A 15,449-nucleotide genomic window follows, 5' to 3' on the forward strand; every position below is an offset into this window, starting at 1 on the left:
GGGTGAGATAGGGAGAGAGGGAGTGAGAGAGCGAGAGAGGGAGTGAGAGAGGGGGTTGAGAGGGAGAGAGGGAGTGAGACGGTGTTAGGGGGAGAGAGGGAGGGAGAGAGGGAGTGAGAGAGGGGTGTGAGAGGGAGAGAGGGAGTGAGAGAGAGGGTGTTAGGGGGAGAGAGGGAGGGAGAGAGGGAGTGAGGGTGTGATAGAGAGGGAGTGAGAGAGGGGGTGTGAGAGGGCGGTGGGAGGGAGAGAGGGGGTGAGATAGGTGGTGTTAGGGTGAGCGAGGGGGTGAGGGTGTGGGAGGGAGGGAGTGAGAGTGAGGGTGTGAGAGGGAGAGAGGGTGGGAGAGAGGAGGGGTGGGAGGATGAGGAGGGTGGGAGGGAGAGAGGGTGGGAGAGAGGAGGGTGGGAGGGAGAGACGGGGTGTGAGAGGGGGTGTGAGAGGGAGAGAGGGTGTGGGAGAGGGAGTGTGAGAGGGAGAGAGGGGCTGTGAGAGGGAGAGAGGGAGTGAGAGAGGGAGAGAGGGGATGTGAGAGGGAGAGAGGGAGTGAGAGAGCGGTTGAGAGAGGGAGTGAGAGAGGGGATGTGAGAGGGAGAGGGGAGGTGAGATCGGGAGTGAGAGAGGGTGTGTGAGAGGGAGAGAGGGAGAGAGGGAGTGAGAGAGGGAGAGAGGGAGTGAGAGAGGGGGTGTGAGAGGGAGAGAGGGAGTGAGAGAGAGGGTGTTAGGGGGAGAGAGGGAGGGAGAGAGGGGGTGTGAGAGGGAGAGAAAGAGTAAGAGGGGGGTGTGAGAGGGAGTGAGAGAGAGGGTGTTAGGGGGAGAGAGGGAGGGAGAGAGGGAGTGAGGGTGTGGTAGAGAGGGAGTGAGAGAGGGGGTGTGAGAGGGCGGTGGGAGGTAGAGAGGGGGTGAGATAGGGGGTGTTAGGGTGAGCGAGGGGGTGAGGGTGTGGGAGAGAGGGAGTGAGAGTGAGGGTGTGAGAGGGAGAGAGGGTGGGAGGGTGAGAGGAGGGTGGGAGGGAGAGAGGATGGGAGAGTGAGAGGAGGGTGGGAGGGAGCGAGGGTGGGAGAGAGGAGGGGTGGGAGGGTGAGAGGAGGGTGGGAGGGAGAGAGGGAGTGAGAGAGGGGGTGTGAGAGGGAGAGCGGGGTGGGAGGGAGAGAGGGGGTGGGAGCGAGAGAGGGGGTGGGAGAGGGGGAGGGAGTGAGAGTGAGGGAGTGAGAGTGAGGGAGTGAGAGTGAGGGAGTGAGAGGGCGTGAGAGCGAGAGAGGGAGTGAGAGAGGGGATGTGAGAGGGAGAGAGGGAGTGAGAGAGGGGGTGAGAGAGGGAGAGAGGGAGTGAGAGAGGGTGTGAGAGGGAGAGAGGGAGTGAGAGAGGGGGTGGGAGGGAGAGAGGGAGTGAGAGAGGGAGTGAGAGAGGGGGCGAGAGAGGGAGTGAGAGAGGGTGTGAGAGGGAGAGAGGGAGTGAGAGAGGGGGTGGGAGGGAGAGAGGGAGTGAGAGAGGGGGTGTGAGGGAGAGAGGGAGTGAGAGAGGGGGTGTGAGAGGGGGAGAGGGAGTGAGAGAGGGGGTGTGAGAGGGAGAGAGGGAGTGAGAGAGTGAGAGAGGGAGTGAGAGAGGGGGTGAGAGGGAGAGAGGGAGTGAGAGAGGGGGTGGGAGGGAGAGAGGGAGTGAGAGAGGGTGTGAGAGGGAGAGAGGGAGTGAGAGAGGGGGTGGGAGGGAGAGAGGGAGTGAGAGAGGGGGTGTGAGGGAGTGAGAGAGGGGGTGTGAGAGGGGGAGAGGGAGTGAGAGAGGGGGTGGGAGGGAGAGAGGGAGTGAGAGAGGGGGTGGGAGGGAGAGAGGAGGGTGGGAGGGAGAAACCCAGGTACCTGCCAATCACAGCCAGGAGCGGCCACAATCTTCCCAACTGATTGGTTAGATGGGGAGAAGGGCAGGGCTGGGAGGGGGCAGGCCCACATTTGGACGAGGCTCTGATTGGACAAGACAGGATATGAACCCTGTCCTTAAATGATAGCAACAGATGCTCCGACTGATTCTAGAAGATAGATAGAGAGAGAGAGAGAGACAAGCTGGACTCCAGAGAGAGAGACATACCACCTTTGATTAATTCCCCCCTTCACACTCTCCTCTCGGTTTTTGCAAAGCTCGCTGACGACAGGACACAGAAGACAAGATGGGAACAGGGGTGAGTTAAAATTCCCTCTTTCTGGTCTCGTTTTCCCCACGTGCAGCCAAGTCCCATCGAAACTGCGGTTAACGTTCCCCTAAATTCTGTCTGCATTAAACTTTCTAACATCCCTCCAAATGTGGAGGGGGGGGGAGAGAGAGAGAGCTGGAAGGTATTCAGGACGGTGAGGTGGACAGACAGAAAGGAAGAGAAAGAGAGACAGACAGAGAGGGAGGAGAGAGACAGAGACAGAAAGAGAGAGAGATAGAGAGATCGAAGGGCAGAGAGAGAGAGAGTCAGAAAAACAGAGAGACAGACAGACACAGACAGCAGTACAGAGAGGGAGAGAGACACAGAGAGAGAGAGAGAGAAACAGACAGAGAGTCAGGTAAACAAACAGAGAGACAGACAGAGAGGCAAAGAGAGACAGAGACCGAGGGAGACAGTCAGACAGAGACAAGCATGCACAGACACATGCCAAAAGAGAAACAGAGAGAGAGAGAAATACAAACATAGAGAGAGACAGACAGAGACAGTGCGTGAGGGGGAAACAGAAAGGGAGTTAGAGTGAGAGAGAAGTAGACAGTGACACTATGTGTGAGGGAGACAGAGAGAGAGAGACACACACAAAACAAACACAAACTAAGGCAGAGGCAGTGAGAGGATCAGAGCTGGGGGAAATTCATGGAGAGAGACAGTGAATGAGAGAGACAGAGGGAGGAAGAGAGTGAGGCAAAAGTAGAGACAGAGTGGGAGGGTTGGAGAGACAGTAATGTTTATTCAGCAAGGTAAGGATCACTCACTGTGTAACTGTACAGAGTCAGTGTTTATTCAGCAGGATAAGGATCACTGTGTAACTGTACAGAGACAGTGTTTATTCAGCAGGGTAAGGATCACTCACTGTGTAACTGTAGAGTCAGTGTTTATTCAGCAGGATAAGGATCACTCACTGTGTAACTGTACAGAGTCAGTGTTTATTCAGCAGGGTAAGGATCACTCACTGTGTAACTGTACAGAGTCAGTATTTATTCAGCAGGGTAAGGATCACTCACTGTAACTGTACAGAGTCAGTGTTTATTCAGCAGGGTAAGGATCACTCACTGTAACGGTACAGTCGGTGCTTATTCAGCAGGGTAAGGATCACTCACTGTGTAACTGTACAAAGTCAGTGTATTTTAAAAGGGTAAGGATCATTCACTGTGTAACTGTACAGAGTCAGTGTTTATTCAGCAGGGTAAGGATCATTCACTGTGTAACTGTACAGAGTCAGTGTTTATTCAGCAGAGTAAGGATCACTCACTGTGTAACTGTACAGTGTCAGTGTTTATTCAGCAGGGTAAGGATCACTCACTGTGTAACTGTACAGAGTCAGTGTTTATTCAGCAGGGTAAGGATCACTGTGTAACTGTACAGAGACAGTGTTTATTCAGCAGGGTAAGGATCACTGTGTAACTGTACAGAGTCAGTGTTTATTCAGCAGAGTAAGGTTCACTCACTGTGTAACTGTACAGAGTCAGTGTTTATTCAGCAGAGTAAAGATCACTCACTGTGTAACTGTACAGAGTCAGTGTTTATTCAGCAGGGTAAGGATCACTCACTGTGTAACTGTACAGAGTCAGTATTTATTCAGCAGGGTAAGGATCACTCACTGTAACTGTACAGAGTCAGTGTTTATTCAGCAGGGTAAGGATCACTCACTGTAACGGTACAGTCAGTGCTTATTCAGCAGGGTAAGGATCACTCACTGTGTAACTGTACAAAGTCAGTGTTTATTCAACAGGGTAAGGATCATTCACTGTGTAACTGTACAGAGTCAGTGTTTATTCAGCAGGGTAAGGATCATTCACTGTGTAACTGTACAGAGTCAGTGTTTATTCAGCAGAGTAAGGATCACTCACTGTGTAACTGTACAGTGTCAGTGTTTATTCAGCAGGGTAAGGATCACTCACTGTGTAACTGTACAGAGTCAGTGTTTATTCAGCAGAGTAAGGATCACTCACTGTGTAACTGTACAGAGTCAGTGTTTATTCAGCAGGGTAAGGATCGCTCACTGTGTAACTGTATAGAGTCAGTGTTTATTTAGCAGGGTAAGGATCACTCACTGTGTAACTGTACAGAGTCAGTGTTTATTCAGCAGGGTAAGGGTCACTCACTGTGTAACTGTACAGAGTCAGTGTTTATTGAGCAGTGTAAGGATCACTCACTGTGTAACTGTACAGAGTCAGTGTTTATTCAGCAGGGTAAGGATCACTCACTGTAACTGTACAGAGTCAGTGTTTATTCAGCAGGGTAAGGATCACTGTGTCAGTGTACAGAGTCAGTGTTTATTCAGCAGGGTAAGGATCACTCACTGTAACTGTACAGAGTCAGTGTTTATTCAGCAGGGTAAGGATCACTCACTGTGTAACTGTACAGAGTCAGTGTTTATTCAGCAGGGTAAGGATCACTCACTGTGTAACTGTGCAGAGTCAGTGTTTATTCAGCAGGGTAAGGATCGCTCACTGTGTAACTTTACAGAGTCAGTGTTTATTCAGCAGGCTTAGGATCACTCACATTGTAACACTACAGAGTCAGTGTTTATTCAGCAGAGTAAAGATCACTCACTGTGTAACTGTACAGAGTCAGTGTTTATTCAGCAGGCTTAGGATCACTCACATTGTAACTGTACAGAGTCAGTGTTTATTCAGCAGGGAAAGGATCACTCACTGTGTAACTGTACAGAGTCAGTGTTTATTCAGCAGGGTAAGGATCACTGTTACTGTACGGAGTCAGTGTTTATTCAGCAGGGTAAGGATCGCTCACTGTGTAAGTGTACAGAGTCAGTGTTTATTCAGCAGGGTAAGGATCGCTCACTGTGTAACTGTACAGAGTCAGTGTTTATTCAGCCGGGTAAGGATCACTCACTGTGTAACTGTACAGAGTCAGTGTTTATTCAGCAGGGTAAGGATCACTCACTGTGTAACTGTACAGAGTCAGTGTTTATTCAGCAGGGTAAGGATCACTCACTGTGTAACTGTACAGAGTCAGTGTTTATTCAGCAGGGTAAGGATCACTGTTACTGTACGGAGTCAGTGTTTATTCAGCAGGGTAAGGATCGCTCACTGTGTAACTGTACAGCGTCATTGTTTAATCAGCAGGGTAAGGATCACTCACTGTTTAACTGTACAGAGTCAGTGGTTGTACAGCAGGGTAAGGATCGCTCACTGTGTAACTGTACAGAGTCAGTGTTTATTCAGCAGGGTAAGGATCACTCACTGTTTAACTGTACAGAGTCAGTGTTTATTCAGCAGGGTAAGGATCGCTCACTGTGTAACTGTACAGAGTCAGTGTTTATTTAGCAGGGTAAGGATCGCTCACTGTGTCAGTGTACAGAGTCAGTGTTTATTCAGCAGGGTAAGGATCGCTCACTGTGTAACTGTACAGAATCAGTGTTTATTCAGCAGGGTAAGGATCGCTCACTGTGTAACTTTACAGAGTCAGTGTTTATTCAGCAGGGTAAGGATTACTGACTGTAATTGTACAGAGTCAATGTTCATTCAGCAGGGTAAGGATCACTCACTGTGTAACTGTAGAGAGTCAGTGCTTTTTCAGCAGCGTCAAGGTCACTCACTGTGTAACTGTACAGAGTCAGTGTTTATTCAGCAGGGTAAGGATCACTCACTGTGTAACTGTACAGAGTCAGTGTTTATTCAGCAGGGTAAGGATCACTCACTGTGTAACTGTACAGAGTCAGTGTTTATTCAGCAGGGTGAGGATCACTCACTGTGTAACTGTACAGAGTCAGTGTTTATTCAGCAGGGTAAGGATCACTCACTGTGTAACTGTACAGAGTCAGTGCTTTTTCAGCAGCGTCAAGGTCACTCACTGTGTAACTGTGCAGAGTCAGTGCTTATTCAGCAGGGTAAGGATCACTCACTGTGTAACTGTACAGAGTCAGTGTTTATTCAGCAGGGTAAGGATCACTCACTGTGTAACTGTACAGAGTCAGTGCTTATTCTGCAGGGTAAGGATCACTCACTGTGTAACTGTACAGATTCAGTGCTTTTTCAGCAGCGTCAAGGTCACTCACTGTGTAACTGTACAGAGTCAGTTCTTTTTCAGCAGCGTCAAGGTCACTCACTGTGTAACTGTACAGAGTCAGTGCTTTTTCAACAGGGTAAGGATCACTCACTGTGTAACTATACAGAGTCAGTGTTTATTTAGCAGGTTAAGGGTCACTCACTGTATTACTGTACAGACTCAGTGTTTATTCAGCAGGGTAAGGATCACTCACTGTGTAACTGTACAGAGTCAGTGTTTATTCAGCAGGGTAAGGGTCAGTCACTGTGTAACTGTACAGAGTCAGTGTTTATTGAGCAGTGTAAGGGTCGCTCACTGTTTAACTGTACAGAGTCCATGTTTATTCAGCAGGGTAAGGATCACTCACTGTGTAACTGTAAAGAGTCAGTGTTTATTCCGCAGGGTAAGGATCACTCACTGTGTAACTGTACAGAGTCAGTGTTTATTCAGCAGGGTAAGGATCACTCACTGTGTAACTGTACAGTCAGTGTTTATTCAGCAGGGTAAGGATCACTCCTGTGTAACTGTACAGTCAGTGTTTATTCAGGGTAAGGATCGCTCACTGTGTAACTGTACAGATTCAGTGTTTATTCAGCAGGGTACGAATCACTAACTGTAACTATAAAGAGTCAGTGTTCATTCAGCAGGTTAAGGATCTTCACTGTGTAACTGTACAGAGTCAGTGTTTATTCAGCAGGGTAAGGATCACTCACTGTGTAACTGTACAGAGTCAGTGCTTATTCAGCAGTGTAAGTGTCACTCACTGTGTAACTGTATAGAGTCAGTATTTATTCAGCAGAGTAAAGATCACTCACTGTGTAACTGTACCGAGTCAGTGTTTATTCAACAGGGTACGGATCACTCACTGTGTAACTGTACAGAGTCAGTGTTTATTCAGCAGGGTAAGGATCACTGTGTATCTGTACTGAGTCAGTGTTTTTTCAGCAGGGAAAGGGTCATTCACTGTGTAACTGTACAGAGTCAGTGCTTATTCAGCAGGGTAAGGATCACTCACTGTGTAACTGTACAGAGTCAGTGCTTATTCAGCAGGGTAAGGATCGCTTACTGTCTAATTGTACAGAGTCAGTGTTTATTCAGCAGGGTAAGGATCACTCACTGTGTAACTGTACAGAGTCAGTGTTTATTCAGCAGGGTAAGGATCACTCACTGTGTAACTGTACAGAGTCAGTGTTTATTCAGCAGGGTAAGGATCACTCAATGTGTTACTGTACAGAGTCAGTGGTTATTCAGCAGGGTAAGGATCACTCACTGTGTAACTGTACAGAGTCAGTGTTTATTCAGCAGGGTAAGGATCACTCACTGTAACTGTACAGAGTCAGTGTTCATTCAGCAGTTTAAGGATCGCTCACTGTGTCACTGTATAGAGTCAGTGTTTATTCAGCAGGGTATGCATCACTCACTGTTTAACTGTACAGAGTCAGTGCTTATTCAGCAGCGTAAGGGTCCCTCACTGTGTAACTGTACAGAGTCAGTGTTTATTCAGCAGGGTAAGGATCGCTCACTGTGTAACTGTACAGAGTCAGTGTTTCTTCAGCAGGTTAAGGATCACTGTCTAACTGTACAGAGTCAGTGGTTATTCAGCAGGGTAAGGATCACTCACTGTGTAACCGTACACAGTCAGTGTTTATTCAGCAGTGTAAGTGTCACTCTGTGTAACTGTACAGAGTCAGTGTTTATTCAGCAGAGTAAAGATCACTCACTGTGTAACTGTACAGAGTCAGTGTTTATTCAACAGGGTACGGATCACTCACTGTGTAACTGTACAGAGTCAGTGTTTATTCAGCAGGGTAAGGATCACTGTGTATCTGTACTGAGTCAGTGTTTTTTCAGCAGGGTAAGGGTCATTCACTGTGTAACTGTACAGAGTCAGTGTTTATTCAGCAGGGTGAGGATCACTCACTGTGTAACTGTACAGAGTCAGTGTTTATTCAGCAGGGTAAGGATGATTCACTGTGTAACTGTACAGAGTCAGTGTTTATTCAGCAGGGTAAGGATCGCTCACTGTGTAACTCTACATAGTCAGTGTTTATTCAGCAGGGTAAGGATCGCTCACTGTAACTGTACAGATTCATTGTTCATTCAGCAGTTTAAGGATTATCACTGTGTCACTGCATAGAGTCAGTGTTTATTCAGCAGGGTAAGCATCACTCACTGTTTAACTGTACAGAGTCAGTGCTTATTCAGCAGCGTATGGGTCCCTCACTGTGTAACTGTACAGAGTCAGTGTTTATTCAGCAGGGTAAGGGTCATTCACTGTGTAACTGTACAGAGTCAGTGCTTATTCAGCAGGGTAAGGATCACTCACTGTGTAACTGTACAGAGTCAGTGCTTATTCAGCAGGGTAAGGATCGCTTACTGTCTAATTGTACAGAGTCAGTGTTTATTCAGCAGGGTAAGGATCACTCACTGTGTAACTGTACAGAGTCAGTGTTTATTCAGCAGGGTAAGGATCACTCACTGTGTAACTGTACAGAGTGAGTGTTTATTCAGCAGGGTAAGGATCACTCACTGTGTTACTGTACAGAGTCAGTGGTTATTCAGCAGGGTAAGGATCACTCACTGTGTAACTGTACAGAGTCAGTGTTTATTCAGCAGGGTAAGGATCACTCACTGTGTAACTGTACAGAGTCTGTGTTTATTCAGGAGGGTAAGGATCACTCCCTGCGTAACAGTACAGAGTCAGTGTTTATTCAGCAGGGTAAGGATCACTGTAACTGCACAGAGTCAGTGTTTATTCAGCTGGGTAAGTATCACTGTTTAATTGTACAGAGACAGTGTTCATTCAGCTGGGAAAGGATCACTCACTGTGTAACTGTACAGATTCAGTGTTTATTCAGCAGGGTAAGGATCACTCACTGTGTAACTGTATAGAGTCAGTGTTTATTCAGCTGGGTAAGGATCACTCACTGTGTAACTGTACAGAGTCAGTGTTTATTCAGCAGGGTAAGGATCACTCACTGTGTCACTGTACAGAGTCAGTGTTTATTCAGCAGGGTAAGGATCACTCACTGTGTAACTGTAAAGAGTCAGTGTTTATTCAGCAGGGTAAGGATCACTGTGTAACTGTACAGAGTCAGTGTTTATTCAGCTGGGTAATGATCACTCACTGTGCAACTGTACAGAGTCAATGTTTATTCAGCAGGGTAAGGATCACTCACTGTGTAATTCTACAGAGTCAGTGTTTATTCAGCAGGGTAAGGATCACTCACTGTGTAACTGTACAGAGTCAGTGTTTATTCAGCAGGGTAAGGATCACTCACTGTGTAACTGTACAGAGTCAGTGTTTATTCAGCAGGGTAAGGATCACTGTAACTGCACAGAGTCAGTGTTTATTCAGCTGGGTAAGGATCACTGTTTAATTGTACAGAGACAGTGTTCATTCAGCTGGGTAAGGATCACTCACTGTGTAACTGTACAGAGTCAGTGTTTATTCAGCAGGGTAAGGATCACTCACTGTGTAACTGTACAGATTCAGTGTTTTTTCAGAAGGGTAAGAGTTACTCACTGTGTAACTGTATAGAGTCAGTGTTTATTCAGCTGGGTAAGGATCACTCACTGTGTAACTCTACATAGTCAGTGTTTATTCAGCAGGGTAAGGATCACTCACTGTAACTGTACAGAGTCAGTGTTCATTCAGCAGTTTAAGGATCGCTCACTGTGTCACTGTATAGAGTCAGTGTTTATTCAGCAGGGTAAGCATCACTCACTGTTTAACTGTACAGAGTCAGTGCTTATTCAGCAGGGTAAGGATCGCTCACTGTGTAACTGTACAGAGTCAGTGTTTCTTCAGCAGGTTAAGGATCACTGACTAACTGTACAGAGTCAGTGTTCATTCAGCAGGGTAAGGATCACTCACTGTGTAACTGTACAGAGTCAGTGTTTATTCAGCAGGGTAAGGATCGCTCACTGTGTAACTGTGCAGAGTCAGTGTTTATTCAGCAGGGTAAGGATCACTCACTGTGTAACTGTACAGAGTCAGTGTTTATTCAGCAGGGTAAGGATCACTCACTGTGTAACTGTACAGAGTCAGTGTTTATTCAGCAGGGTAAGGATCACTGTAACTGCACAGAGTCAGTGTTTATTCAGCTGGGTAAGGATCACTGTTTAATTGTACAGAGACAGTGTTCATTCAGCTGGGTAAGGATCACTCACTGTGTAACTGTACAGAGTCAGTGTTTATTCAGCAGGGTAAGGATCACTCACTGTGTAACTGTACAGATTCAGTGTTTATTCAGCAGGGTAAGGATCACTCACTGTGTAACTGTATAGAGTCAGTGTTTATTCAGCTGGGTAAGGATCACTCACTGTGTAACTCTACATAGTCAGTGTTTATTCAGCAGGGTAAGGATCACTCACTGTAACTGTACAGAGTCAGTGTTCATTCAGCAGTTTAAGGATCGCTCACTGTGTCACTGTATAGAGTCAGTGTTTATTCAGCAGGGTAAGCATCACTCACTGTTTAACTGTACAGAGTCAGTGCTTATTCAGCAGGGTAAGGATCGCTCACTGTGTAACTGTACAGAGTCAGTGTTTCTTCAGCAGGTTAAGGATCACTGACTAACTGTACAGAGTCAGTGTTCATTCAGCAGGGTAAGGATCACTCACTGTGTAACTGTACAGAGTCAGTGTTTATTCAGCAGGGTAAGGATCGCTCACTGTGTAACTGTGCAGAGTCAGTGTTTATTCAGCAGGGTAAGGATCACTCACTGTGTAACTGTACAGAGTCAGTGTTTATTCAGCAGGGTAAGGATCACTCACTGTGTAACTGTACAGAGTCAGTGTTTATTCAGCAGGGTAAGGATCACTGTAACTGCACAGAGTCAGTGTTTATTCAGCTGGGTAAGGATCACTGTTTAATTGTACAGAGACAGTGTTCATTCAGCTGGGTAAGGATCACTCACTGTGTAACTGTACAGAGTCAGTGTTTATTCAGCAGGGTAAGGATCACTCACTGTGTAACTGTACAGATTCAGTGTTTATTCAGCAGGTTAAGGATCACTCACTGTGTAACTGTATAGAGTCAGTGTTTATTCAGCAGGGTAAGGATCACTCACTGTGTAACTCTACATAGTCAGTGTTTATTCAGCAGGGTAAGGATCACTCACTGTAACTGTACAGAGTCAGTGTTCATTCAGCAGTTTAAGGATCGCTCACTGTGTCACTGTATAGAGTCAGTGTTTATTCAGCAGGGTAAGCATCACTCACTGTTTAACTGTACAGAGTCAGTGCTTATTCAGCAGCGTAAGGGTTCCTCACTGTGTAACTGTACAGAGTCAGTGTTTATTCAGCAGGGTAAGGATCGCTCACTGTGTAACTGTACAGAGTCAGTGTTTCTTCAGCAGGTTAAGGATCACTGTCTAACTGTACAGAGTCAGTGTTCATTCAGCAGGGTATTATCACTCACTGTGTAACTGTACAGAGTCAGTGTTTATTCAGCAGGGTAAGGGTCATTCACTGTTTAACTGTACAGAGTCAGTGTTTATTCAGCAGTGTAAGGATCACTCACTGTGTAACTGTACAGAGTCAGTGCTTATTCAGCAGGGTAAGGATCGCTCACTGTCTAACTGTACAGAGTCAGTGGTTATTCAGCAGGGTAAGGATCACTCACTGTGTAACCGTACACAGTCAGTGTTTATTCAGCAGTGTAAGTGTCACTCTGTGTAACTGTACAGAGTCAGTGTTTATTCAGCAGAATAAAGATCACTCACTGTGTAACTGTACAGAGTCAGTGTTTATTCAACAGGGTACGGATCACTCACTGTGTAACTGTACAGAGTCAGTGTTTATTCAGCAGGGTAAGGATCACTGTGTATCTGTACTGAGTCAGTGTTTTTTCAGCAGGGTAAGGGTCATTCACTGTGTAACTGTACAGAGTCAGTGTTTATTCAGCAGGGTGAGGATCACTCACTGTGTAACTGTACAGAGTCAGTGTTTATTCAGCAGGGTAAGGATGACTCACTGTGTAACTGTACAGAGTCAGTGTTTATTCAGCAGGGTAAGGATCGCTCACTGTGTAACTCTACATAGTCAGTGTTTATTCAGCAGGGTAAGGATCACTCACTGTAACTGTACAGATTCATTGTTCATTCAGCAGTTTAAGGATTATCACTGTGTCACTGTATAGAGTCAGTGTTTATTCAGCAGGGAAAGCATCACTCACTGTTTAACTGTACAGAGTCAGTGCTTATTCAGCAGCGTATGGGTCCCTCACTGTGTAACTGTACAGAGTCAGTGTTTATTCAGCAGGGTAAGGGTCATTCACTGTGTAACTGTACAGAGTCAGTGCTTATTCAGCAGGGTAAGGATCACTCACTGTGTAACTGTACAGAGTCAGTGCTTATTCAGCAGGGTAAGGATCGCTTACTGTCTAATTGTACAGAGTCAGTGTTTATTCAGCAGGGTAAGGATCACTCACTGTGTAACTGTACAGAGTCAGTGTTTATTCAGCAGGGTAAGGATCACTCACTGTGTAACTGTACAGAGTGAGTGTTTATTCGGCAGGGTAAGGATCACTCACTGTGTTACTGTACAGAGTCAGTGGTTATTCAGCAGGGTAAGGATCACTCACTGTGTAACTGTACAGAGTCAGTGTTTATTCAGCAGGGTAAGGATCACTCACTGTGTAACTGTACAGAGTCAGTGTTTATTCAGCAGGGTAAGGATCACTGTAACTGCACAGAGTCAGTGTTTATTCAGCTGGGTAAGGATCACTGTTTAATTGTACAGAGACAGTGTTTATTTATCAGAGTAAAGATCACTCACTGTGTAACTGTACAGAGTCAGTGTTTGTTCCGCAGGGTAAGGATCACTCACTGTGTAACTGTACAGAGTCTGTGTTTATTCAGGAGGGTAAGGATCACTCCCTGCGTAACAGTACAGAGTCAGTTTTTATTCAGCAGGGTAAGGATCACTGTAACTGCACAGAGTCAGTGTTTATTCAGCTGGGTAAGTATCACTGTTTAATTGTACAGAGACAGTGTTCATTCAGCTGGGTAAGGATCACTCACTGTGTAACTGTACAGATTCAGTGTTTATTCAGCAGGGTAAGGATCGCTCACTGTGTAACTGTACAGAGTCAGTGTTTATTCAGCTGGGTAAGGATCACTCACTGTGTAACTGTACAGAGTCAGTGTTTATTCAGCAGGGTAAGGATCACTCACTGTGTCACTGTACAGAGTCAGTGTTTATTCAGCTGGGTAAGGATCACTCACTGTGTAACTGTACAGAGTCAATGTTTATTCAGCAGGGTAAGGATCACTCACTGTGTAACTGTACAGAGTCAGTCTTTATTCAGCAGGGTAAGGATCACTCACTGTGTAACTGTAAAGAGTCAGTGTTTATTCAGCAGGGTAAGGATCACTGTGTAACTGTACAGAGTCAGTGTTTATTCAGCTGGGTAATGATCACTCACTGTGCAACTGTACAGAGTCAATGTTTATTCAGCAGGGTAAGGATCGCTCATTGTGTAAGTGTACAGAGTCAGTGTTTATTCAGCAGGGTAAGGATCACTCACTGTGTAACTGTACAGAGTCAGTGTTTATTCAGCAGGGTAAGGATCACTCACTGTGTAATTCTACAGAGTCAGTGTTTATTCAGCTGGGTAAGGATCATTCACTGTGTAACTGTACAGAGTCAGTGTTTATTCAGCAGGGTAAGGATCACTCACTGTGTAATTCTACAGAGTCAGTGTTTATTCAGCAGAGTAAAGATCACTCACTGTGTAACTGTACAGAGTCAATGTTTATTCAGCAGGGTAAGGATCACTCACTGTTTAACTGTACAGAGTCTGTGTTTATTCAGCTGGGTAAGGATCACTTACTGAGTTACTGTGCAGAGTCAGTGTTTATTCAGCAGGGTAAGGATCACTCACTGTGTAACTGTACAGAGGCAGTGTTTATTCAGCAGGGTAAGGATCACTCACTGTGTAACTGTACAGAGTCAGTGTTTATTCAGCAGGGTAAGGATCACTCACTGTGTAATTCTACAGAGTCAGTGTTTATTCAGCAGAGTAAAGATCACTCACTGTGTAACTGTACAGAGTCAGTGTTTATTCAGCTGGGTAAGGATCACTCACTGTGTAACTGTACAGAGTCAGTGTTTATTCAGCAGGGTAATGGTCACTCACTGTGTAACTGTACAGAGTCAGTGTTTATTCAGCAGGGTAACGGTCACTCACTGTGTAACTGTACAGAGTCAGTGTTTATTCAGCAGGGTAAGGATCACTCACTGTGTAACTACAGAGTCAGTGTTTATTCAGCAGAGTAAAGATCACTCACTGTGTAACTGTACAGAGTCAGTGCTTATTCAACAGAGTAAGGGTTATTCCCCGTGTAACTGTATGGAGTGTGAATAATCTGTGGAGTGGTGAGTGACTCCCTACCCCCACCCCGTATTATCCAGTGCTTATTCAGCAGGGTAAGGATCACTCACTGTGTAACTGTACAGAGTCAATATTTATTCAGCAGGGTAAGGATCACTCACTGTGTAACTGTACAGAGTCAGTGTTTATTCAGCAGGGTAAGGATCACTCACTGTGTAACTGTACAGAGTCAGTGTTTATTCAGCAGGGTAAGGATCGCTCACTGTGTAACTGTACAGAGTCAGTGTTTATTCAGCAGGGTAAGGGTCACTCACTGTGTAACTGTACAGAGTCAGTGTTTATTCAGCAGGGTAAGGGTTATTCCCCGTGTAACTGTACAGAGTCAGTGTTTATTCAGCAGGGTAAGGATCGCTCACTGTGTAACTGTACAGAGTCAGTGTTTATTCAGCAGGGTAAGGGTCACTCACTGTGTAACTGTACAGAGTCAGTGTTTATTCAGCAGGGTAAGGGTTATTCCCCGTGTAACTGTATGGAGTGTGAATAATCTGTGGAGTGGTGAGTGACTCCCCACCCCCACCCCCTCAAACTATCCAACCAGCCCTGCTGTTGTGTTTAAAGGAATGCTATTGATGGGATTCCTGAATTATTAAAATCTTCGCTCCGAGTGCTGTGCCAATGAATGGGAGAGCGGACAAAAGCAGCGGATTAATCAGTCAAGTTTAGACAATGGCCTCTCCTAATTAAACCTGGACTGTGAGGCTGCATGAAACGGGTAGGTTGGGAGGCAGTGGGGCTGCAGAGAACGGGGTGGGGGCAGGGGGTTGTGCGTCAGGGTACAGAACGCTTACAGGGGGATTATAACCATCCCAAGCAGGAACCCAAAGGGGGACTGACACC

General features: G+C 46.0%; 1 protein-coding gene across 1 annotated transcript in view; it reads left to right on the forward strand.

The window, feature by feature from the left end:
* Window positions 1-2,004: 2,004 nt before the first annotated feature.
* copa (COPI coat complex subunit alpha) overlaps window positions 2,005-15,449 on the forward strand; it is a 200,148-nt gene continuing 186,703 nt past the window's right edge. The window contains exon 1 of the mRNA XM_041180630.1: window positions 2,005-2,170. Coding sequence (XP_041036564.1) covers window positions 2,159-2,170 — 12 coding nt within the window. The 5' untranslated portion in view covers window positions 2,005-2,158. The remainder of the gene's footprint in view (window positions 2,171-15,449) is intronic.

This window comes from Carcharodon carcharias (assembly GCF_017639515.1).
Source record: "Carcharodon carcharias isolate sCarCar2 chromosome 24 unlocalized genomic scaffold, sCarCar2.pri SUPER_24_unloc_1, whole genome shotgun sequence".
In the NCBI taxonomy this organism is placed as follows: Eukaryota; Metazoa; Chordata; class Chondrichthyes; order Lamniformes; family Lamnidae; genus Carcharodon; species Carcharodon carcharias.